The sequence below is a fragment of the Carya illinoinensis genome, chromosome 1 (assembly GCF_018687715.1).
Source record: "Carya illinoinensis cultivar Pawnee chromosome 1, C.illinoinensisPawnee_v1, whole genome shotgun sequence".
In the NCBI taxonomy this organism is placed as follows: domain Eukaryota; kingdom Viridiplantae; phylum Streptophyta; class Magnoliopsida; order Fagales; family Juglandaceae; genus Carya; species Carya illinoinensis.
This window is the reverse complement of record NC_056752.1, coordinates 51367850-51393443: the sequence shown is the minus strand read 5'-3', so window position 1 is coordinate 51393443 and position 25594 is coordinate 51367850. Positions and strand designations below refer to the sequence as shown.

At 34.7% G+C, this 25594-nt stretch overlaps 3 protein-coding genes across 3 annotated transcripts; all 3 read right to left on the bottom strand.

Moving 5' to 3' along the window:
- Positions 1-919: 919 nt before the first annotated feature.
- LOC122282542 (protein ROLLING AND ERECT LEAF 2) lies at positions 920-5320 on the bottom strand. Its single transcript, XM_043094478.1, has 4 exons — positions 3884-5320; positions 3399-3577; positions 2551-2774; positions 920-1864 (listed from the first exon to the last, which is right to left on the bottom strand). Exons 1-4 carry the CDS (start codon positions 4833-4835, stop codon positions 1066-1068), a joined length of 2154 nt encoding a protein of 717 aa, XP_042950412.1. The 5' UTR covers positions 4836-5320; the 3' UTR covers positions 920-1065.
- A 3067-nt stretch (positions 5321-8387) lies between these two features.
- Positions 8388-12410, bottom strand: LOC122282537 (methyltransferase-like protein 22). The gene is made up of 8 exons (XM_043094472.1): positions 11959-12410; positions 11782-11855; positions 11565-11667; positions 10603-10653; positions 9423-9576; positions 9043-9181; positions 8692-8797; positions 8388-8606 (listed from the first exon to the last, which is right to left on the bottom strand). Exons 1-8 carry the CDS (start codon positions 12191-12193, stop codon positions 8461-8463), a joined length of 1008 nt encoding a protein of 335 aa, XP_042950406.1. The 5' UTR covers positions 12194-12410; the 3' UTR covers positions 8388-8460.
- A 541-nt stretch (positions 12411-12951) lies between these two features.
- On the bottom strand, positions 12952-17970 carry LOC122282528. Its single transcript, XM_043094467.1, has 6 exons — positions 17493-17970; positions 17238-17370; positions 15967-16070; positions 14953-15097; positions 14702-14836; positions 12952-14045 (listed from the first exon to the last, which is right to left on the bottom strand). Exons 1-6 carry the CDS (start codon positions 17531-17533, stop codon positions 13317-13319), a joined length of 1287 nt encoding a protein of 428 aa, XP_042950401.1. The 5' UTR covers positions 17534-17970; the 3' UTR covers positions 12952-13316.
- Between the last annotated feature and the right edge of the window lie 7624 nt (positions 17971-25594).

Genomic DNA, 25594 nt, shown 5'->3' with positions numbered 1-25594 from the left:
AGGGCAAGTTGTCATGCTTACAGAAAATTTTGGTAGGATCATGCAAGAATGATGCTTACAGAAGCCCCGAAAATAGAAACACGTGAATTATTCCAATGGGACCCGGTATAATTCTTAGGCTCAGAGGCTGAAGGAGACTCATTATTATACCCGTAATAAGTTGGACATAGCAGCATGATTAGTCAATCTCGGTTCTGTTGGCAATCTACTTTTAATTCCAATTAGTTAATAAAATGACCACAGGAATTAGAACTTAAAACTTTCATTTTGCATCAAATAGGATGATGCTTTGTTTCCAAAACCCAGATGGAGGAGATGACGAAGCACTTCCACCTTTCAGCAGGCAAAATTTTGATGTTGAGTCTACCAGAATTGAAGTTCCAAATGAAAAATCTGATCTTCAAAGTAGAATTTTTCTTGTCTACACCTATCTAGGATTGGTATCCAAAGATAACATTTGGCCATATCTATCACAGTTGGCATGCTTCTTCCTAGTTATTCATATTTGCTTTCCCGGTCTCCATTGTTCCATTTTAAAAAAAAAGGAGGGCGAGGTCTTTATTATTGAGAATCCTTCATTGAGGTGGAGGAACAATCATACTTAAAACTTCCAAACAACAAACCAAGAAAAAATTACATCAATATCGAATATAACGAATACCCAATTTATCCATACGGACTAAACCCGAAGATGACCTTGCATAAATTTCTGTCCAATAAAATCTGATATTCTGCCTTTGGTCCCCACTTTTGCCAAGAAGTCCGCCACCATTGTTCCAACCATAATAGTAGTTTGAAGATGCTGGCCTTAAAACTTTACAGGACAATACAACATGATCATTGAATTTTAGTGGGGTGTGCACGTTATAATTTTTTGATAGTTTGAAAGAATAATGTGTCAGTTTAGTAGTTCGGGATATAATGAGAAAACATGTTAATTCAAGGGTGGAAACTATACTTTACATGGTATAAACTAACCTTTCAAAGTCAAACGATAAGTTGTAATTTATGTAATGCATATAACAAACACAAATAAGCAAGTTATCCAATGCTTAGAAACCATCCTCATAATGATCTCTGACTTGGATTCGGGGGCTGTGATACGGAACTCAAGTTTCTGTACATTTTTGAACATGCCCGAGAAAAATTTGAGAGTTCTCTAAAGAGCTCTGGCAAGTGAGTTTTTAAACTTGCCAAAGACTTCTCCCTCACTTGAAGGCAATGCCTCTGGTAAGCTTCCTGCTCGTCTTCCAACCTCTTCTGCACCGTGTCCACCATAAACTGCTTTTCCACGATGAGATCGTTTTGAGTTTTATCTTCTGCCCCCTCTGGATCCGACTCATCTGGTGCCCTCCGTTGCATGTACTTGTGGTACCAGTCTTCATATTGCCGGGTCTTGCGGGCAAGCTCCTTGCGGGTGTCTTCACACTTTTGCTTCAACTTCAGCTCTTCACTTTGGTGCTGCATTATTGAATTTATTACGGCACCAAAGTTGTGTATAGCAGTTCTAGCAAATTCATCGGGTAGTTTTTCTAGATGATCGTGCCAAGCATGGAGCAGTCCACGGATAGGGGGATTTTCAATTGGTGGAACAGAAACCTTCTCTTTCAAATTGCTGTCAACAGGGATGATATTTAGTTTTAACCAACTGTTGAGGGCCTTAATGTACTCTTTCTGATAGTTTACTAGCTTGTGAAAATGTGAATGCCAGTCCTGCACAACTGCCCAAAGCTGGTATGTGCGCTCATGGTGGTGCTCACTTGTTTCCTTGGGTGATTGGGAGATGTCAAGAAATCTCATTGCCATCACTATCTTTGACTGGTCCTCATGGTGAGACAGCATGATTTCCCACATGGTGGCCATCCTGCAGTTCATACGTCAATTTAAAAGGATATAACAAATCCACCTCATGGTGAGAGGTGGTACTAAATGGGAATGGAAAGCGTAAATACTAGAATCACAGGCCAGGTGTGGTTATGTTCAGCAAATTCAGATTTCCATAGGCATATGCTTGAACAAAAAGATAAATCCCTTATACATATTCAAATGAAATCAATATTACCACATCTCTAAAGGCTTTTTGCAGCACATGATTTTAGGATGGGAAGGCATCTATCATAACATCATGCAGAAAATGGTTAACAGAACAGTTCTTTCCACAAAAGGCTATTAAACTACATTTGAATGTGGATGTTACCCACAGAATCAAGCAGAGAATAGGAGATAAAGAAATTGGAGTTTGCAGCATTAACCATAACCGCATCTTTTAATAGTTAGGACATGATTTATTGCACTAAATCATCACCTTGATCAATGAAAACTGTTTACCCTGATTTGACAAATGCACACAACTAGCATTTAAAAATTACAATGTTTCTTTTCTTGCGTTATATTTGATATCCCTCAATGCCTCTAGTTGAAGGAGCATAAGAATTACATAACATGACATAGGAGATACCAAGTGTTTATGAAGAAAAAATTTTCTCTCTCAAAACAAATCAGGTACCAGTCAAATAGAACGTTTATACTACTTCCTCTGTTGTCACTCACCCTTCAACAAGCTGAAAAAGTTTTGGGAATAATTGTTCATCGCGTAATCGACTGATCTCTAAAACCGTTGAATCCATGGATTGCATATCAACAATGTATCTTGTATGAAGATGACTTACTGCCGCTTTTACTTTCTCCAATGCTTCAGAATTGGTACCTCTTTTCTTTAGCTTGTCCAGTGAAGCAATCTTTTTTTGGTACTCAATCTTCATCAGCTCACCAGCCTATCCCGCAACAGTCAACCACAAATAATACTCAGTATACGAGTGCTTTGTAATTGATATCAACGCAAGATGCAATTTTAGTTTTACTGTTTTATATAAAAAAGAAGAAGTCCTTAAGGCCGTAAAGATGGCTTTAAGGGTGAGCCATAAGGGGTTGGCCCAAGTGGTGAACACCTTGGTCGTGAGGTATCACTCCCCTCAAGGTCCAAGGTTCAACATCTCATGGGTACAAATAATCATTTAGGCTGAAAAGCCAGCAACACCCCTAGTGAAAAGTTATTGATTTAACCTGGGTACAAACAATCATTTAGGCCACACCCCCGGGTGAAAAGCCAGCAACACCCCTAGTGAAAAGTTATTGATTTAACCAGTTCCGTATAGGGAAACTTCTGAGGGCGCAGTGCACAGGACTGGATTTACTCTGTAGGGGTGGGTCCGAAAAGCTCTGCCTTAGAGAGATTCCCCGACATAAAAAAATAAAAAATAAATAAATAATAAATAAAAAAAGATGGCTTTAAGGGTAGAGAAATATATATATATAATCACGCAACAGATCATCATTTCATGAAAAATGCAGAACGGTTACAACGATAAAATGTGAAGGAAAAACACCAAAGAACGTACCTTCACTTCATCATATAGCTTTTTCTCCCATGCCAGCAGCTTATCCAGAACGGTGGCATGAGTTTCGTGCTCTTCTGAGTCAAAGTCATCCTTCCAATCATCAGCATTGTCATTCAATCCTTTAAATGACCTATTCCATGTAATAACTCGCATCACTCTAGCGGAATGATCAATATGTCCTGTCAAGCAATTATCAATGTATTAAATACAAAGGACATCACCATAAATTAAAGATTACAAAACAGCAACGAGATCAAGGTTTTTGGTGACAATCACAATCACATAAGCACCCGCACAGTATGTAACAATGCTGTAATTCACCAATGCAAACCAACTTGTGATTCACTAAGGATCACTGTAAAAGTCACTTTCCACCAACTCTATAGACTATCATAACCAAATGTGAGGGCATTGAATCCTCGGACAAAGTGAAATCAACATCTCAACTAAACGCTTTTAAAAATTGAACAATTCAAGCACATTACCTCGATTATCAGCAAAATTAGAGTGATAGTGCAACCTGGTTGCCTCAAGCAACTTTGAAACCTCGTGGGCACTCTCGGAAGCCTTCAAGAAATCGTCATCAAGCTCTAAAAATATTTGCAATAAATTCAAATTAGACTTCGCCATCCTCTTCCCCTCCGCCAGCTTCACCTTCTTCACAATCCTCCCCGCTGCAGGCACCGCCGCCTCGATCTTCTCAGTTCCCTTAACTTCTTCGCCGCCGCCACCAACACTACGATCATCGTCCACCCTCTTAGACTTTTCCTCCGATACCTTCCGCTCCATCTCCCCGTTCCTCAAAGAAACCTCCACAAACTCCGCCACCGGAATCGCGTCGCTAAAGGTCGTTCCGGGCATGTTGTCCACTGAGAAAAGGTATTCGTACGGAGTATTGTGCTGTTGAGGCGGCATCGGTACCTCTTCCCGCGACACAATCGGCGGTGGGCCCCCCTCGTCTTCCACAACTCTGGAGTTTTTATGACTACTACCGCTACGCCTTTTCAGCCGGGTACGGGGGTCCTCACCGTCGGACTCGACACCCTCCTCCTCCTCGATGATCGTCCCGGTGACAAGCCTCTGCGGATCGGGCTTCTGGATCTTGATCTCGGGCATGGTGGCGGCGCGCTGTAGCGGGAAACGGAAGTTGGGGTCAGGGGGAGGGGGAGGGAAGGGATCGAACGTTGGGGCGGACGTGGAGGCGGCGGAGGAGGAGTGGACCGTGGAATGAGCAGAGGGGGAGGAATGGAAGTGGGCGACCTCACCGTTGGCAAAATCGCTGAGGGCAGCGCCGGTGTTCTTGAGATAGGTGGCGTAGGATGAGTGGGCAGCGGCGAAGGCGTTGCGGGCAGATACCGCATCCTTCATGTAGAGTTTGCGGTCCTTGCACCGCAACACAGCCTCCTCGTTCTCGATCTTCGACTGGCCGCAACCCATTCTCCTCTCCTAAACAACCGGTGATGCGGAATTTAGCATGTAAATTGCGTGTGCGCGACGCACAGAGAGAGAGAGAGAGAGAGAGAGAGAGACGCAGGAAGATGATTTCTTCAGTGTAATTGTTTAGAAGTTTCGCAACGGAACAAGGAACCAAAACGATTCGGGGGATCGGAGATTATAAATAAATGGGCATTAATGAACAATTCAACGGTAATGTGTATCAAACACTCCAATTCGGAATAGTTGAGATTGCACCCCAAGCTTTTGTTTTTCATACGAATATCTTCAATTATGGGTGGCCCACTTGATCTCGAGAGCAGAAGAGACGAAGCTCACACCTGTAAGTTGACTGGAACGACAGCAAGTACAACAGGAAACAAGGCAGGGCGTATCCTCGTACGCATTGGAGTCGAGAGTGCCGAGGCAAACGTGGATGTAGCGAAGAACAACGTCGTTCTGGCATGTCATGTCAGAGTTGTAAAACAGAGGACCTATGGTGAGCTTGAGGCCCCCCTCTTTTCGGAATTGAAAATGATTTTATTTTTATTTTTATTTTTTTTTTAACTTAGTTATTAAAAAAGTATTTTTTAAATAGATTTTTTTTTAAATAATTAAAAAAAAAAGTTTAAAAAAGAACGTACAAAGTATAAAATGTGCTGGAGGTGGCCATAGCAGTCCCCGTGTTGGGATAGCACGAAACAGGGATCCTCTGTGAATAACAGGAATCTGTCGCTTTCTTTCTTTAGTCCCATTACAGTTGTTTAAAGTGGCTCTAGGGCCGACCCAAATCAAGATTATTCCTCTCTTTGGGTAATGATACCTTTCCCCTCTGTTCAACAAGGTATTTACAACCCGCACCGACGTGGCATTTTTAAAAAATAAAAAAATTGATACCAACTTTTAGGTTCTGCTTGCCCTTGAGAATTTTCAGATGAGAATTTTGAGTTTTAAAATTAAATATTAAAATATTATATTTTAAAATTATTATTATATTGGAATTTAAAAAAGTTAAGAAAAAGTTAAATTATTTGTTATATTTTGTATGGAGATTTGAGAAAATTGTAATGATGAGATGAGAATTTTATGTTTGAGATAAAAATTTCTTAAGGCCAAGGAGAACCTTAAGCTCTACGGATTACGTTTGCTTACTGCAAGTATATGAAATATTTTTAAAATATTTTATTATTACTTTCTACGTATATTTGACAATTTTTTTTATTATTATAATATTATTTAATATTTTATTATTATTTTACTACTATTCTCAACTGTTTGCATAGATCTGGCGCTAATTCATTGATAATTACTAAGGTATTTTGATTTCAAAAAGACAACTTCACAATAAAATAATCAAAATCAAAGTTATAAATGAGAAAGAATTGTGTAAAATAAATAATAAGATCTGTTTTAGATGGCAAATTCTTCTTAACTCATCGTATCTTATCTCAATATTTAAATATTATAAATATAAATATTTTTAATTTTAAATCTTTAACTTTTCATTTAATTATTATAATTTTTCTAAATTTTTAAATAAAATATTTATAAAAAACATTTTTTTAAATTCTAAAATAAGAATTATATTCTAATAATATTTTAATTTTATAATATTATTATTTAATTTTTTTCTTTTTCATTTTATAAAATTTTAAAATCTTAAAATTAATTTAAATTATTTTATAATTATTTATAAATTATTTTATTATTTTTTTCGTGGAAAAAAGGAAAAGGGGAGTGGTGGACAGCATAGGTTTGGAAAAGGCAAACAGTTAGCCTCACAGGTCTTGCTGAATCAAATGCTCCAGATATGATTGTGACAATAATCTCGAGTAGACCCATCATGTCCCATTCAAACATCAACTACGAGTAAAACAACAGACAAGATGGCCCCAAAATTTTCGGTAAACTCAAGCTAATCATAAACATTTGTGAGACAGTTCCACGAGGAAACTGCGCAATCTTCCTTTCTTTTGCTTAAATATTTATGTTTTTCAGAGAGAAGTGGGAAGTACTCGAGACGGTATAGTGAAGTTGGTGCATGTGCGTGTCTTCCAACGTCAGTGCATGTTTAAACTATGCTCGGAAAAATGGTTTGTTACGTCACAGAGTGAGAAGGAACACCTAATGGTGGACAGCATAGGTTTGGAAAAGGCAAACAGTTAGCCTCACAGGTCTTGCTGAATCAAATGCTCCAGATATGATTGTGACAATAATCTCGAGTAGACCCATCATGTCCCATTCAAACATCAACTACGAGTAAAACAACAGACAAGATGGCCCCAAAATTTTCGGTAAACTCAAGCTAATCATAAACATTTGTGAGACAGTTCCACGAGGAAACTGCGCAATCTTCCTTTCTTTTGCTTAAATATTTATGTTTTTCAGAGAGAAGTGGGAAGTACTCGAGACGGTATAGTGAAGTTGGTGCATGTGCGTGTCTTCCAACGTCAGTGCATGTTTAAACTATGCTCGGAAAAATGGTTTGTTACGTCACAGAGTGAGAAGGAACACCTAAAGGAGAAAAAATTAAAAGAAAAACAAACAAGGATGAGTCAATGACAGGTTTAGAAAGTAGGGGTCAAAGATTATCCGTTCGGAACGGAAATCAATAGGACCAGACCGAAAATCATGTTGGTCGGTCTTGTGTATGAGAAATTCGGATTTTGGTCCGGTCTCGGGATATGTTTTTATTTTATTTTTTTACCGGACCGACTAGATAAAAATATTTAAATATAATTTTATTAAATATTTTTTATATATAATATATTATTTTATATAATAGTTGTATAAATTAATTATATAATTTTTATCTAATTACATAATTAATTTATTACTATTGATCATGTAAAATAATATACGTTATCAATTATCTAATATATCATATGATAAATAATATGATAATATATGTTATTATATATAGATATCAATTAAAGTAATCAGATAATTTATTTTTAAGATACTTAAGTTGCAATTAAATATGAATAATCTATGGATAATAAAATTATTTAATAATCTTTAATCTTATATAAAATGTTAGAATTTTAATACAAGGCATTATATACACTAAAGTACTAAGTTAGTAACTATTAACATCATAAATATAATTATAATTAATTTTTTAATGAATAGTTACATAATTCATATTAAAAAACTCATTTAATTTTAGTTTTATAAATTTAATCAATTTTTTGTATTAATTTATCTTCCCAAAAAAAAAAAGAGGAAAAAAAACTTATAGATTTAATCGGAGTGATAGCCAATGATCTGGTCTATAGGTGTAATCAATCATGTCCAAGTTGGCAAAATAGGTAAACCAAAATTTTTGATTCGTAACTAACACCCCAGTCCTCGCCAGGGCCCAGGATCGGACCGATTACACCCCTGTTCGAAAGTATCAAAGAATTTTGGCTATAAATAAAGCAGAACTCCAAATTAACGTGACCGCAGGTTGTGAAGATCACTTTTTTAAGGATTTTCCTCTTTCTTTGTAAGCAATTTTTAAGGATTTGTCACTATAGAATTGAAAAGACTACAGAATTAGTTGAAGCCTTATAACAAAATAAATGGATTTTTCATTGGAAGCCTTGCATAACTTCAGTCTCATTGTCATTGGAATCTATCTAATTCAGGATTTTCGTCTCTCGTAGTTAATCTGCCAAAGCTCAACATCATTTCCTCGGTCGTACTCCTTCACATACTGTGGAATTTGTGCAATATCGATGCGCTTGCCAACAAAACATGGGACAGATCGCTTTCCAAAATCCTCACATTCTGCATCGAAGTCACACAACCCCATAATTTGGCTGTATCAAAGAGACACCCCGGTAAGGAACATCTTAGACGGTAACAAGCTTACCTTTTTCATCTTTCAGGTAACTACAGAAATGCGAATACCCATTTGCAACAACATTAAGGTCACTGATACTGAAGTTGTAGCGCTTTTCCAATGCCAAGTATAACACCTGAGTAAAATAGGTCATTGTCATTTATTTGATCGGCGTGTGAGGACTTCAAAGGGTTCTGATTTGGAAAGTCAAGGGATGTCAACAACTGTACCAGAGAGGATTTTTGGCACGCATGAAATAACTATTCATTTTAAATATCTGATAGATCCATTAAGGCTTAGTTCAACACCTTAAAACCTCATTACGTTTTAGGCCAAAAAAAGAGGACAGATTCTCACAACTCCGTCGTCATTGATTTTTACCTTTTCTGAACCCAGTGACATCAATCTCTCTAAAACACTGAAAAAGGCATCAGTCAAGTCATCACTGTAAATTACATCAGCAGCTACAAGCAAAGAAGCTTCTTGGACTTCTTCAACTTCAGAAAGGGTCCATGTGTACCTGGATGACGCTACCAAACAAAATGATTCACGTTACCAAAATATTGAGATATAGTAGAATTTGGGAGCGAGGTGTGGGTGGTGGCTAAAAAAATGGGTATTCAACAATTCCTTAAAAACATTTCTTGAAGAGTATATGTTTCTCTAAATATATAAAAAGGCAAACTCTTGTTGAACCAAGCATCTTTCGGCTGTCCTCTAACATTAACTGCTTTGCACTGTCAACTAAAACATCATCTCACCTTTTATTCAGAGGGGACTTGCTTGGGTTTGCTCTAGGAGGCCAGGGGCTCATCCAATCAAGTTCACGTACTTGAACAGCAGCTCGACTGTTGAACAGCCCCGAATTAAGGTCAACATTCTTAGCACAGTTTTCAAGGATTTCGTCACCATGGTCTGCCAAAAATTAGCAAGTCTTTTTAACGAAAGATAAAAACGTATCACTTCCTGAAGTTAATGTTGCACACATCCTGACAACAAGTTCATGCATCGATCGACTTTTCTTTCAAACCCTATTTTTTTCTGCCAGAAAGATTTGAAAATATTTTTTTCTTTATAAGTAGACGATTACATTAATAGAATAGACATAGCCCAAATACACAAGATGGAATACAAGAGGAAAAACCTATCTAGGATGAAGAAAAGGAAACAAGAAAATCATGAAGGCCTAGACCATTTGAAAATATATCTAACAACAGAAGGTGAAAGGATGATAATATGGTATAAACACCGGCAACTTGAGGTTCAGGAGATGATCATCAGCTCAATCAAGTCTAAACCTTTAATTCCTCATCTAGTATGTAAATTAGGCATGAATACTTGCAATCCTAAACCATTAATAATATATCAAGACAGATTTATGAGAGACTATTAGCAAGTAGTAAGCTTGAACTGACCTGAACATGAAGAGTTATGGATTTATTGTTAAATCACTTTTATCAAATTACAGCCTTACACGCTTTATCTAGGTGAAGACATGTAAAACATTATGTCAATGAAGGATTTGAAGCTCTTAATGAGAATATTGTGACAGAAATGGATCGTGAAAGCTTCATTTCATAATTTTTTTTCTCTTAAAAATGTTATTGGTATATAATAACCTGGCGTAAGGATTTTCTCTCCTAACATAGTCTTCTCTTAAGACAACTCTAATTTCATGCACTTTATTTGACACTGCCTTCTAAGTTTCCACTTCCCAATTTAACAATTGTCTGTCTGTGAGTGCGTGTGGTGAGAGGGAGCGAAGTTAAATATCAACACACTGTATTTAAGATTTAGCTGGTCAGGCATTTATCTGTCCATCCAATTAAAACATTTCCGCCAACTTATCGAGAATGAAAACCCAAACCATTGAAGAATGCATGATTTGAGATACTTTCACATGACTAAAGATTGATACTTGATAGAGGCAAGTTACCATACCAGTCAGAAACACTTTCTTTGCAACACGTGCAAGTAATAGACCCACCAATCCTGGTCAAGAACGTAAGAAAAATCTTGAAATCCAAAATATAATCCTTCGTATAGATGGTAGAATTTGAAGCAAAAATTTTAATCAACCACACAATCTTATATAATTTGAAGCATTGTCACAGAAACTTACAATTTTTATTTTTTGATCGGTGCAGATGGCAGTTAATAATACAAGTATTGCTTGCAGGGAATAAAAAAACTTGCGACCAAAGTTTTTCATTCCCCAGAACAGTAGCTCTTGATAGAACTGCAAGTTGATCATTTTCCCTAGCAGTTGTCTCATTTAAGAACTTAAGCATGGTCTTTTCATCAACCACAGATCTACCAACATCATCATCAAGTGAAAACCCCATATTGTATCTTGGAGCTTCAGGTATTACTTTGTCTTTCTCTTCTATTTTACAATTACCTACAAATTGGTATGGAATTTTTTTATTGATAAATCTGGTTTACCAAATTTTAGATGGAAATAGTTCATTTGGATATTTGCTTTATTTCTGTATAGATACTTTGGAACAATTAATGTAAGTAGTAGTTTTTTTTTAGAATGAAAGGTTTTTACAAGAGCTTTGGTTTTGGGATTCCCAAAGCTCTTACACCAATTGTAAAAGGTATTCTTCCGCCATAAGATAGGGCTATTAATAAAATTGGGTGAACATCCCTCTTCTAAAAAAAAATAACAGTAATAATTAAAAAAAAAAAGGACCTCATATTGTATTAGTAATAACATAATCAAGTCTATGAGTAGGTTAATCCCTGATAAGATATATGGGAAATATTTTTCAGTAGCATATAATTGTATCATCTTGACAAATTTCATCATATTCAGGTTCGGTTGTACGTTTGAAATTGACATTAGTTGGTGAAATGCACCAAAATAATCCACGTAGGAATACTGATGATCGGCATACTTGTTCCAGCACCAAGTTCTAATGCAACAATTCTATCATATTCAGATGAAGTAGACATCTTATGCAACACAAAATCACATAACACTAATTCTGCTTTCCAAACCTGAAACAGGAAATAAGAATGGAGGTCAAACAACAATAACCTGCAAACCGACTATTGGAATCGAACGCGGCATAGAAATCCAAAAGAAAACAACAACAAGAAACCAACAACTACCTGCAAACCGACACTTGGAATCGAAGATGTGATATTGTGCCTAATGGTCAACCTATGACAATGGGAAAACGGTTCTGCACATTAAAAGAATACTCACATAAAAAAAGTAGCTTTGAAGCTTGGATGTCCGTGTACGTAGTGATAAATATATACAGTATATGTGTACGGGAAGCTTACTGTTGCGTCTAATTAGAACAAGATCACCATCTTCGTCCACGCCAATCGTTTGATTCATAGAAGCCGTTTCATCTTCATTTTTAGAATCATCAGCAGATTTACAAGATGGAAGAGAAATGGTGAAGTGGGAAATGTGGGGCCCGGATAGGCCAGGTGGGCATCCCAGGTGGACCTCGCTCATCACCTGCTCCTCCTCCGCTGTTGCTGTCTCTTCATCGTTCATTTGCCTCGACATATCCACAGTTCCTTCTCCTCGAGATGATGATGATGATGATGATGATGATGATGATGATATTGGTGGAGATGGTGATAGACCGGTAGTGCTGAAGCTGAAAACCAAAGCCCTAAATCCCCAATTGCAACGTGCTTGTCCGGAATTTGATTTGTAATTGTATTGGAGAAACGGATTGTTTTAGGACTGCCATGTGAACGACACAACGTTTAGTGCTCAAATGAATTAATAAACAGTCCTTAAAAATGTATTTAAGAAGAAGAATTATTTGTAAGGTTATTTTTATATATATAAATATATATATTTAAATTATTTAATACTTATAATGGCTTTAATAAAATGGAAAAATAGCAATCCAAATACGTAAACATGTCCGTACTAAATTCATCTGAGGTGTAACGTGTAGAGGTTAAGGTAGGGTTTGGATAGTGAGTTAAGATTGATAGTTAAAAGTTAAATAAAATATTATTAGAATTTTATTTTTTAATATTATTATTATTTTAAAATTTGAAAATTTTGATTTGTTTATTATATTTTATATAAAAAATTAAAAAAAATTATAATAATAAGATAATATGAGTTAATATAACTCTCAGTTCAAACCGGAGGTAACTGAACGCAATATAAAAGAACGTAATATAAAAGAGTATTTTCCTCTTCGATCATATGACAAGAAGATGAACTCGGAGAAATTCGCAAGGGAAGAAGGTGATTGTGTAATTTTCTACAGATGCTGGCCAGTAATATGAGAGAGAGAGAGAGAGAGCAATCCCACAATGACTATTCAAGGAATTTCTCTATGAGAATAGAATACATGGAAATACTAACAAAGAAAAGGAAGAAGAATGAAACTACTTTCAGATTTTAATAGGAATCTAGTAGCTTAGAATGCCCAAACACCGATTTTTTCAGCATGTTGTTGCTTGCGAAATGGTAAAGCAAACCCTTGTGATGCCTGCTAGTTGCAGACAATATTAGTTGCTTTGCTTTGGTTGCCCCCGTAGCGGTTAATAGGAGAACACATCATAAAGCAGTTCCATGATCGACATATAGCAGGTAAAGAATATAACAAGACGAAATATAGAATGGAAAGAATTGCTTTCTTAGTTTCTAATTCTGTCATCTTTCATCTTCCCCTGAGAGCTGCAACCCGAGCTGCCAACTCATCATACTCTGGTAGTTTAGGATGCACATGCCCAGCAATGCTCAGCATCTCTGGTTGCAAGGAACTGGCTCGAACATGCCTTTTTGTTGCCTCGGTTGAAGTTAATTCTAGTGGAGTAGATGCTGCTCTAGCAAGTGGAGGATCCAAAACAGAGGTGGTTCTATTCCTCCTCCTGTAATCACCATCTGATTCTTGTCTAGCATCTTCTTGTTTTGTTACAGAAGAATCTATCTCCGTAACACCATATCCTGGTGGTGGTTTCAAGTTTCTTCTCCTAACTGACTTTGGTTTTGGCTTATCGTCAATGACAGGTTCGTTTACACGTCGAGCTTCCTCCTCATCCGCATGACTTTTAAATTTTGCGGGTTCCACTGAATTGCTTTCATTTTTGTCAGCTCTCTTTTTATGATAAGGTGGAGACAGAGATTTGTAGGACAACGGCCTCTTACTTTCTACTTCATCCTCAGAAACACTTCCAACTGAACTTGAAGAATTCTTGGATAAATCTGTCGTTGTCTCATCTTCACTACTGGTAGGCATCCCGTATCTATCATTTCTGTTTGTAATAAAACCTCTTCCATTGCTCAGTATGCTCCCAGCCTTCTGTTTATATTGGTCTGGCACTCCATCGTCCTTGTTTTTCTGCCATTTGTCATCATCATCGCTTGAAGATCCACATTTAGGATTCTCCTGCAAGAAGTCATACATGTTGCAAATAGTAATTAGCAACACAAAGAAAGGTCAACGTGCTAATACAATTATGGCAAGTAGGGACTAAATTGAAGTATGCAGTGGAAGCTCTGCATCCTTATGGATCCCCGACTGATTTAAGGTTGAGGACCTTGAACTCCTTGCACCAAGATTATATTGTTATATATAACAAGGAAAATGCTGACAACTACACCACTATTCAATCATTGTCCCACTCTTCTTAGATGGCCGTGTTTTAAATGTCCTTAGATTCATCCTTGTTAAAACTATAAAAATCCATGGGTTAACAAACACTCAAACATCCGCTGAGTGGTATAATGGTGGGTAGTGTTGAAAAAATAAAAATTCAAGGATTATCGGACACTGCCACATAGGCAAAGTGGTATAGTGGTGAGGTATTGGTGTAATTTCCGATATTACTCATGTAACAATTGCAAAGTGAAGCAGGGAGTGATGTAGAGAGATTGGAGGACCGTGTTTATTTCATATAAAGTATAGAAGGCTGGCTGTCTCCAAGACCTCCCCTTTTAGAGGTTAAGAAAACTACTTCCAAATCTCTGAATTGCTCTTCATTCCCTTCTGAATGTCTATCATCAATGTTGGAGGAAAGTACAGTAATAGGCAGTGAAGCTTACTTGTTTGGGCTTAGTATAGAGTTTTTGTTCCAAACCCTTGCTATCCCATTCTATATTAGTTTCTTGTGCAATGTCTTGCAGTAACTGAAGCTTCATGTCCTTTGTAGGAGGATTTGACCTCAATTTCGCAACAAACTGATTAAGCAAAACCATCAGCTCGGTCAGGACTCCAAACCAAAGGAGTAATATGTACTTAATGGTATGAAGCTATGAATATCAGAGACAAGCAATAATAGTGCACACAAATGTACCTCTTTACTTGTAAAGGATTCGAGGGAATTTCCATATTTCTCAGTAAACATAGCTCGGAGGTCACGTAGTTCAGGCAAATCAGCAAATCTTGCTGCAGCATATATCAAAGATGCTACAGCTTCTTTACACTCCTCAGGGCAATCCCTATGTGAGGATAAAACAAAAAGGTGCAGTGGAAAGCATGTGAATCTCATAATTAACACAGTTTAATTTAGTAAAAGTATAAAGTAGAAGTCTAAACTGATAAACTATAACTAACACGTTGAAGACTGAAGCCCAAAAGTTAGCTCTAAAAGTGTTATGTGTAGCGTACACGAAATTTAAAGAAAAATGATGAAGTTGTGGGCTTTGATGATAAAGCAAATGTATTGAAATCACTTCAACCCATTTGAAAGAAGCATGTTTGTCGTGGAAGCTAAATCCTGTTTAAGATATCGTTCCTAATCTCAGACTCTCAGTTCAGCATGCACAAGAAACTAAATCCAAAAGGAAAATTCTAGTGAGCCTAACAACCAGATTAGATGGAAGATTTGGGGATAGTAGAGTAAAAAAAAAAAAAAGAAGCTTTTAAATTGGTCCCACAAAAGGTGTATTGGTATAACTAGACAAGTTTCCTCTCGTTTCTTCTACACATCCAAACAAGAGAAATAAAGTTGACTTCCCCATCCCTATCCTTTCTTCTCTACTCTTCAACTCCCAATCATAGTGTGAATTGAAAGAGAGAAAACAGGAAGCAGCTTATTCAAGCATTTGCGTTAAGATATCATAAAACCTCAAATAGTCTAAAATAACTCAGCAAAGTCTAAAATAAAATAACTCAATTCAAAAAGAGCCTGAATGCATGGAAAGATAGTACAATTATACTTATTTAGCAGCAGAGACAAAATAAGCGGATCAGACTTCTCTATTTTTTTCAATTGACAGAAATTCCCCACTAACAAGGCAGAGAAGAAGAGAGATGGCATAACTAGTTGAAGCAAGAATTTCAATACAGGTTGGGCAGCCACGCGTACCTCTGTTTGTGCATGACGGAGAGATGACTGGAGATACACCCACAGAGCTTCTCAATGAATTCGTAACAGGTTGACATGTTTTGCTCGACTAGAAGCCCTTCAGCCTGTTCACCATGTACACCGAGTTAAAAGCTTTAACTAAGATATCAAATGGTCTGTGTGCATGCATTTCCCTTTACATTTATATGCAAAATTAGGATTGTCAGCTATGTTCTTTTGCTCTATAACTGTGCCGAAGTAACCTTAGTCTCTTTCAACTATCCATACACAGACATTTGACCATCTATAAGTCTCATATTTACATTAGATTGAGCAATCTAATTCAACTACATTCGCGATGGGTTGTGGATGCGAGACCCATCCCATACTTCCCCATCAGTCCAGCATTATATGGCACATAAATCTTGTTTGCAACCATCAAAGAGATGATTTAGCAATATATGCATACATTATCCGTATCTGCAAAGGAAACCCTTTACCCAGTAAGGGTTTCTACTTATGCCACCCTTCTCTCCAACCCTTCCATTTTTTCATCAGACAGAAAATGACAAGATAAACCCAACCGAAATCAAAAGCACTTTTACGAGGCCTGCGACTTTTCTTGCTAAAATGCCCCGTAGTTCTCCAAAAACCCTGAGGCTACAATTTGGTCAAATGCCCCGAAAAACTATAATAGAAAGAGTGACTCCATCCTTAAAACAGGGGACATGTGGGGAAGGAAAGTCACACATGCATGATCGATCGAATGTCGCGTGAGATGCCACTGTGGCGATGAAAAACATTGGGTCCCACTTATGAGGGCCTTTTTTTTCTCCTTTAAAAGAACTTAAAAGAGCACGACCCGTGAAATAAATTTCTGCCAATTTTCTATCCCTTGAAGAGTTCGACGGAGGAAATCCTGAGGGAATCTCAACAATCGGCGGAGGTATTGAATAAATAGAGAGATACAAAGCATGTAATAATGCAAAAAAAACTGCCAGATTTTATGCGTACACAGGGAAAAGAAAGAACAACTCAAAATTAAAAAATAAAAATTAACAACCTGAAGTTATCTATAACCCTTTGATCATCAAACCATCTACGGCAAATGCAGAAACAGATACAAAAAAGTCGAGCACACAGAAATCCCTCAAGGGAAAAGACGACTTTTGTAACGAGTTCAGGCCATAATATCATCTTGAATCTGAGTTTATAACAATATCAATCCGGAGAAAAACTGGGACAATACCGGAATATCATAGAACTGAAACCCAAATGAACCTGAAACTTACCCTGCCATAGGCATTGATGTCAAGGCCACTCCTGAGAAGATCAGCAATATCATTCTTCAAATACTTCTGCACCGCTTTCCTCTTCTTCATTATCCCCTCAAGCCGAGTATTTACCAGCTTTAGATTCGATTTGCTATATCAAGGTAAGCCAAATTTAAACAACCCCAACAATCCATACATATGAAAGAAACAAATAACCACAGTTTAGAAGAGCAGAAGAAAAAGAAAGAAAAGTTATGTCGGGTTTTGACGAACCATTTCGAGTAGAATTTGGACTTTAAGATTCCGTCGAACATGTTGATGTCCAAGAACTTTGGAGAAAACTTTTCCAAGGCGAAAGAGAGGGAAAGATGAAGACGTTGTTTGTAGGGAAGGGTAAATAAAGATTGTGAAATGGTTGAAGGAGGTGTAATGTTAAGGTAAAGAACAAAAATAGGATTCAGGTTATGCCAAGAATCAGCAGTCAAGAAAACCCGAATAAAAGCAATATGGGAGAGAGATCCAAAGAGTCGCAGAATTAAAGGGTGAAGATGGAGAGACCGAAATCAAACATGTAGATAGAGGAAGAGGGAGAGAGGAAAGGTCAAGCAGAATCAATGTATACCCGAAGAAGAGAGAATTAGCTTTGTATTATCAAGAGGAAAAGAATGAATATAAGTTGGCCAGAGAGAGAGTTGAGGGGGAAGAGTTCTGCCACGTCGGACAGTCGACGAGCTCTCTCTCTCCCGGTGAGAATATTTGCGCGCGTTTTATCTCCCCGCGTTAGTTATAAGAACTCTAATTACCATTATACCCTCGATAGGAACTCTACGCTCGGGAATTCTATGGAGACCCGCTTATCGGTCGAGATTAATTAATTTAAGCTAGCGAAATTCCACGTCATTAATTAAACCCTAAAAATAGGTAATAAAAAAAAAACAGAACATTGTATTATTTCCATCATCAAAAGTATGAACCCACCAATTTTTTTTTTTTTTTTTTTGCCAATTCTTGCGGATTGCAATTTTTAGAATTTCTAAAAAAAAACGTGTTTTTTTAGACGCCCTAATAATTAATGACACGTTGTTCAATGAAAATTTTTAGAAATTTTCCTGTTTAAGAAAATATAGTTATCGAATCATCAACTTGATCAACTATTTCACATCTTCATCTCTCAAGACTCATATATTATATATATATATCTAAATTAATAAGAGAATTTATTAACTTTTCAATACAATTATACAGACTATGTTGTCCAATATTAACGGTTACATCAAACGGTTTGGAATTAGTTATATATGTGGGTGTGTGTGTGACCTTCAAATAATATATGAATGTAAATCATTTGACTTTAAAATGGTCCAAAATATTTTATTAGTAATGATCCGTATTTTTTTTATTTTTTTGGCTTCCTAAACATGGTAGAGCTGAACTTTCTTTCCTTTGAGACGTTCGGTTTGGTAGTGAAATGAAAATTTTGAGTTTTAAGATAAAATATTAAAATATTATTTTTATTTTGAGACTTGAAAAAAGTTAAGAAAAAGTGAAATTATTTATTATATTTTATATGGAAGTTTGGAAAAATTGTAATGATAAGACAAGAATTTTAAGTTTGAGATGAAAATTTCTAACTACCAAACCGAACCTTAGATGCTTTTAATTTCTGTACAAGATACCATAATTTTTAGAAAATATATATTATTTTCTTTTTTTAAAGGAAAATATAACTCCTTGGAAAAGTAGTTATACATGCCGGCTAATATATATATATATAGAGAGGATAAGATTAATTTATTTGTATTTAAAATAATTTAAGATATAATGATCTAATTAGATTGTGTAAGTCTCATGTAATCTTTTTAAAAAATTAAAATTGACAGTGTCAATGTAAAGTTGAGTTTCTCTTGTGAATCTTATATTTTTTTTTTCCTTCTATTTTCTCCAAAGAGAATATGTAAAAAATGCACACTCTGTAATTATATAGATCATTTTCCTTAACATATTACTCCTTCCATATGTCAATATGTGTATGTCAAGTTGTCAACATTAACTTCTTTGGTAAAAATAATGATACCCAAATAGGAGATATATGTACTAAATTAATCATCTTTTTGTTTATCTGTTAGGGATGTTAATTACTAAATTTTACAACAAATTAGAGAGAGAGAGAGAGAGAGAGAGAGAGAGAGAGAGAGAGAGAGAGAGAGAGAGAGAGAGATAGAGAGAACAGTAATTTATGTAGGAGATTGTCCGACAAATTAAGTTCCTTATTATTCGAAATATGAAGACAAAATGTGTAGCTTCCCGTTAATGGCTGGCCTAGCTTCACGGGCCGGCATGGAAATTTAATTTTCCATTGCAACGAATGTTGACTTCCATTAATCAAGCTGGCAACCTTCATATACACATACATACATGACTCTTCAATTTATAAGATGACACATCTCAAGATAAAAGCAGCATGCTAGCCTCTTGAGCAATGAAACTTAACTAAACTTGCAATTATTCTCTTGTAAAATAGGGTTCACAGGGTGTTGCCATTGATTTTTTATAGGCCGGTTTCAATTTCTTTTCCATAAAATAGGATGCGAGCTCCGTAACAATTTATTGGATATTATATATAGATGAAGAGTAACGTTATTTATCATTAGAGATGTAAAATTGTGTTAACAGATTGTGTTCTTATTGTATCAAAATATGTATATTATACTATATAAGTCAACCCTAACTTGACTCGTTAAACTTATCATGTCAAAATCTCAAACTCTAACATGACCCATTAACATAACGGGTTGTATCGTGTCAACTCGTTTTGACCCATTAGTAAATATTACGAAATAAATTAACATGACACAATATGACTCGTTTCAAAATGTTTATGTAAATAGGTTGAATATGTCTAAAATTAATCTGTTTGACATGATTAAGTTAGTATAATCTTATATAAATGTTAAAATCACAATATCTATAAAAATTATAAAACTAATTACAAGTCTAAAATTACAATCCAAACAATAAAAATATCGAAATTGAAATTCTAACAATTTTACTTTTAGGTATATGAGTATAGTTGTAATTTTAAATTTCTTAACGTGTCATAACGGGTTGGCCTATTATCAACCCGTTAATCAATCGTGTCTTAACGAATCAACCTGTTTTGATCCGAACACATTAAGACTAAACCCTAACCCGTTATTAACGTGTCGTGTTCGTATTAGGTTAACGGGTCGTGTAACATATTGTCACTCCTACTCATTATTTTTTTTATTATCATTATCTCATCATTTTAAGAAATGGTATTTATAAATGATTGAAAACTATTTATTATATTTCATGATTGGGCCTACTATTGTTGAAGATAATATCAAATCAATAATTTGATTTAATATCATCTTAATTTAATTTTCAGAATATTTAAGATATTTACCTTATCTTATCTAAATATAATTTCATTATAAATAGGAATATATGTATTGTATTCAATAACAATTAAGAAATTAAAGATTTAGCACTCAAAGATTATTTTGCTCTTTCTTTATTCTCCATATATTTTTTTATTATATTTTATTTTCTATCAATTATTTAATGTCACAACAATATGTAAATGTTGAAATGATGAAAAAAAAGATCAATGTTTGGAATGAACCCATTAATGTAATAAACAATGTTTGCATTAAAGGTAAATGTATAAAGGGAATTACGTGCAAACAAATGGCAAAAGTTCAATACCTTCAATCATTTTCTTTCCCTTTTCTGGTCCAATTGTGTTTCAATATTAGTATTAAAAAGGAGTCATAATCATTAAATATTCTATTAGGATCGTTCTCGCAATTCATTTGTATATTTTTCTTTTACAAAAAAAAAAAAGAAAAAAAGAAAAAAAAAAGACCTTATTCAGCAAGACAAATGAGGGTATATCAGTAATTCTATTATCGATAGCAGCCTCGTCGAAAAGAGATGAATCGGAGTAGAATATCCCGTAATAATTTATCTTTCCACGATGTAGCGTCCATTTTAGGCGGGGAAAGGGAGGACAATCACGCAAGCATCCACGTGTCATAAAAAATGGTTGCGTGCTCTAAGAGAGTGAGTCAAGCTCCATCGAGACCAGGTTGGAAGTGTTGCTTACTAAAATACAGCTGTGAGAATGACATATAAATTAAGGGAAAAGCTTCAAACAGGTCGGGTGCCGTTCTCCTTTTTACACCATCTAGTAAAATTTTGACACATCATAGTTTTACGAGAATTACCGTGAGTGCGAGTCCAGCCTCCCCTTTCCCATTCACAGACCCTCGCTTGATTCCTCTCTCTCTTTCTTCCCCGAAAATCTCCTTCTTCTCTCCTCTATTCGAACCTACCGTCTCTGTCGAAAACCCATCCCATCCCTTCTCCATCTAAAACCTCCCTGGAGCTCTGTCGAACCCATGCCATCTCCGTCGAAAATCCAATATCCTCCTTCTCCCCCTCCTTAACACCCCCTCCGTCGTACCCATTCCATCCCCACTCGCTGGAGCACTACGAACCCACTGAATCCCACTAAACCTGAGCAACAAATGCACCCACAGAGCATTTTCATAGCAACAAATGTGCAAGGCACAATTTATTGAGGATTTTTAATGCATATATGCCATCCAAAATACTACTATTTCTTATCAAAATAGATCAGGTCCCATTTTAATATTAGATTTGCTACCTTTCATGTCTAAATAATTTTGTTCTGCCGCTGGGTTAGAGATCGAACATGATGATGATGAATGGTATCGATCATATAGGAAAGGTAAATCCTAGCTAGCTAGCTTTTTCAATTCATTCAAATTAAATAGAGACAAAATCTTTGACCTTGAATCCGTTCTTTGCATGGTAGGATCAGCTTCCAAATTCTAATTAATTAAAACAAGCGAAAGAAGCATTGCTTTAATGGCAGTTTTTTGTACAAACTGCATGCAAAGAAAAGAAGTGGTGAGACTTTCTTTGTTTTACACCCATTACAGAGCAACAAAAACACATATTGGGAGAGGGACAACAAGCGACGAGGGAGGCGTGGGGGGAGAGCCTTTTTTTTTTTTTTTAAGGGCACAGCAAATCAGGGTTATTTTTGGGGGAGAAAATATTGGGAGCAGTCACTATTCATCACTGCACACCACACACCCTATAAAAAACATCTATATATCCTATAAAAAATATTCTTACACCCTATAAAAACCTATAAGTGTGTAGTGTGCAGCATGAATACTGGCTGCTCCCTAGAATTACTCATTTTTGGGGGAGAGAAGAGAGGAGGGGGGGGGGGTGTGTGTGTGTGTTGGGTGGAGGGAGCAGAAGGGCACAGAGAAGGATACACTACAAGGACTTCTATTGTTCTCCTTGGTGGACCTCCTACGTGTTATAGGGTTATTAGTGGGTGTAATGAAGTTTTACACCCATCCGGCTGGTAGAGCCTCCCATAAATTAATATCCATTTTTAGATTTTCTTTTTTTATATATTCTTTTTATCTGATTTATTTGTTTTCCTTCTTAATTAATTGCCAAGCCTAAACTCGTTTCTGTTGTTTTTTTTTTTTTTTTTTTTTTTTGGGTTATGGGTCAAAAGTCTATTGGTGATATAGATTATGAAGAAAAAGCCAGTTGTTGTAGTACAATGGGGGAAAAAGCGTTCCTTTTAGGCTTGACTCTTGGCTTTAAGGTTTATGAAGTTGTGATAAAATAATGCCTTTGTCACGAGAATCACGGAGAGGTAAATCGATTGTGGGTTGTATCCTTTACTCTTCCTCTTTTTATCAAAAGGGAATTTTGATTCTCTGCGTAGTGAAACGATTCTTCTTATGGGATGTAAAGAGGTGATATTTTGTTTGAAAGGTTTTTGAAAAGTAATATTTATAGTTATATAGATTGCATAAAGGTCCTGTACTATTTTTTAAAAATAAAACTGTTATCACGCACCTGGCAGCATAGTGCATTTATACTTTTAAAAAAAAAAAATTAAATAATTGTAAAAAATATAAAAATTTACTAATAGTCATTCTTTTAACATATAAGTAAAACAATAAAAATAGATGAGCGGTCAATTGAAGGAACAAACCCAAGCAGCATAGTCTTAGGCCCCGTTTAGTTATACAGATGAGATGAGATGTTTTAAATAGTAATGAATAAAATATTATTATAATATAATTTTTGAATATTAATTTTGTATTGGAATTTGAAAAAATTAAATTATTTATTATATTTTGTATGGAGATTTGAAAAAAGTGTAATAATAAGTTGATATGAGATTTTTGGTTTTGGTTAACCAAACAAAGCTACATTTAAAAAATATATGGAACCAACGTTATAAAAAAAAAAAAGTAAATTTTTTAGTAAGTTTATATATTTTTTTTAAATAAATATATGGTACTTGCATAATCTATAACTGTATCTAATATTTTTAGAGATTTTTATAGGATTGTGTTTCGAAATATGGATGTTGAGCTTGAAATCATAACAAATTTTATTTTCAAATCCGAGTATAGAATATTTAGTAGACAACAAATTTTCTTTTCAAATCCGAGTATAGAATATTTAGTAAAGTGTTCGTATGTCATCATTAATTTATTAATTTAGAAGATAAAAGAAGATATTCTTTGTGGAAGTTGCTATGACTTACAATCATTGAAAAACTACTTTTCGTCCATGTGAAGTTCGGTGGTGTCGTTAGTATGGACCCGCAAATCACGTGTTCGACATAATAGTCACACCTAAACCATTGGTAAACATGCATGGGATAACAGTTCCATCGGAGCATACCAATTTCCACCAGAGAAAAGTTTGTATGCCCCTATAACCACCCATGGTCATGGTAGGGACGGTGTTATGTCATGTTTGGTTACATAATATAAATTATTTTATTTTTTATTTAATTATTATAATTTTTTTCTACTCTTATATAAAATATAAAAAATAATTTAATTTTTTAAAATTTTAAAATAAAAATAATATTAAAAAATAATATTCTCATTTATATAACTTTATATAAATGACATCTTAAGCACTTTTGCTAAGGAGTAAAACATGTGCTTATTATTCATGTCTATAGATTTTATTATTTAAAAAAATTATAAGCCTTCGTTGTATGGGTCGAGGTTAAGCTGTGATTTTTTAACGTGAGATTTGGATAGTAAGATGAGATGAAATAATTTTAAATAAAAGTTAAAAATTAAATAAAATATTATTAGAATATTAATTTTTAATATTATTATTATTATTTTGGAGAAAATTTTAAATTATTTATTATATTTTATATACAAATTTAAAAAAATTATAATAATAAAATGAATTAAAATCATCTTTATATTAAAACCTAGACTAAGACAATGTTTGGTTATTACGAAGAGTTTAATTTAATTCATTTTATTTTATTTAATCATTATAAATTTTATAATTTTTAATATAAAATATAATAAATAATTTAATTTTTTTAAATTTTAAAATAATAATAATATTAAAAAATAATTTTTTACATAATTTTTAACTCTTAACTCAATTTAACTCATCATCTAAACCGGATCTAAACCTTTATCAAAATATTGATAATAACTTTTCATGTAAAATATCTAAAAGAAAGTAAAGATGGTGGCAGAAAAGTCAAAGCAAGATTGCTGTCAGCAGGAATCTGCCGACCTGGTTATAATGCAAGATACGTTCTTAAAAGTTCAAAGAGAGAATAAATTTTCATGTTAGCTGGCAGTGAGTTGGTCATGACTCATGAACAGAAAAACGAAATCCATCGCTATCAACTCAAGGAGAGGTATCTGGAAATGATTATAATTAGATAAGAGTTTTGATATATATAAAAGAATAGTCGCGTATTAATTTATATATTAATATTAATTTATTTATATTTAAAATTTAAATTAATATTATTTTTAATAAAATTTATTTTTTAATTAATTACATCATATTAATATATAGATTAATAGATAATTATACTTGAAATTATATTTTTTCATTAGATAAACATGCATTACATATGCAGGTACCGCAGGTGCTGCCTTACCATTTCGTGTGTATTTTACTTCCTCGGTAGGTGCAAGCACTTGTAATTGAAGTTTGTGTCCCGCTACGGTTAACGAGAGTAGGATCGATAATTGTAAATGTATTCTTTTATTTCTTTTATTTTATTAAATTTAGATATATTTTTAAAAACAAAAAATATCAATTTATTAATAATTATTATTTTAATCATTAAATTAAAAAAAATAATGGTCTATTTCATCGACAAACATCCTTAGTTGAATTAGCATTATCTAAGTTTTGACTTATTATTGTCTATTACAAATGCCAACTCATTAGACACGATTAGTTTTCCAAAGTGGTAATTGAAAAAATTCATAAATATAATT

What these genes read in the sequence shown, in the direction of transcription:
- LOC122282537 (XM_043094472.1), bottom strand. Translation starts at nt 12,193, where the DNA reads ATGTCGAGGCAAATGAACGATGAAGAGACAGCAACAGCGGAGGAGGAG. An exon ending in TGTTCTAATTAGACGCAACA is followed by an intron (nt 11,856 to 11,958) that starts GTAAGCTTCCCG and finishes TTTAATGTGCAG; the next exon opens with AACCGTTTTCCCATTGTCAT. An exon ending in AAAGAAAGTGTTTCTGACTG is followed by an intron (nt 9,577 to 10,602) that starts GTATGGTAACTT and finishes AATTTTTGGCAG; the next exon opens with ACCATGGTGACGAAATCCTT.
- LOC122282528 (XM_043094467.1), bottom strand. Translation starts at nt 17,533, where the DNA reads ATGTTCGACGGAATCTTAAAGTCCAAATTCTACTCGAAATG. An exon ending in ACATCAATGCCTATGGCAGG is followed by an intron (nt 16,071 to 17,237) that starts GTAAGTTTCAGG and finishes CATGGTGAACAG; the next exon opens with GCTGAAGGGCTTCTAGTCGA. An exon ending in AATCCTTTACAAGTAAAGAG is followed by an intron (nt 14,837 to 14,952) that starts GTACATTTGTGT and finishes TTGCTTAATCAG; the next exon opens with TTTGTTGCGAAATTGAGGTC.
- LOC122282542 (XM_043094478.1), bottom strand. Translation starts at nt 4,835, where the DNA reads ATGGGTTGCGGCCAGTCGAAGATCGAGAACGAGGAGGCTGTGTTGCGG. An exon ending in TAATTTTGCTGATAATCGAG is followed by an intron (nt 3,578 to 3,883) that starts GTAATGTGCTTG and finishes ATTGCTTGACAG; the next exon opens with GACATATTGATCATTCCGCT. An exon ending in AGCTATATGATGAAGTGAAG is followed by an intron (nt 2,775 to 3,398) that starts GTACGTTCTTTG and finishes GTTGCGGGATAG; the next exon opens with GCTGGTGAGCTGATGAAGAT.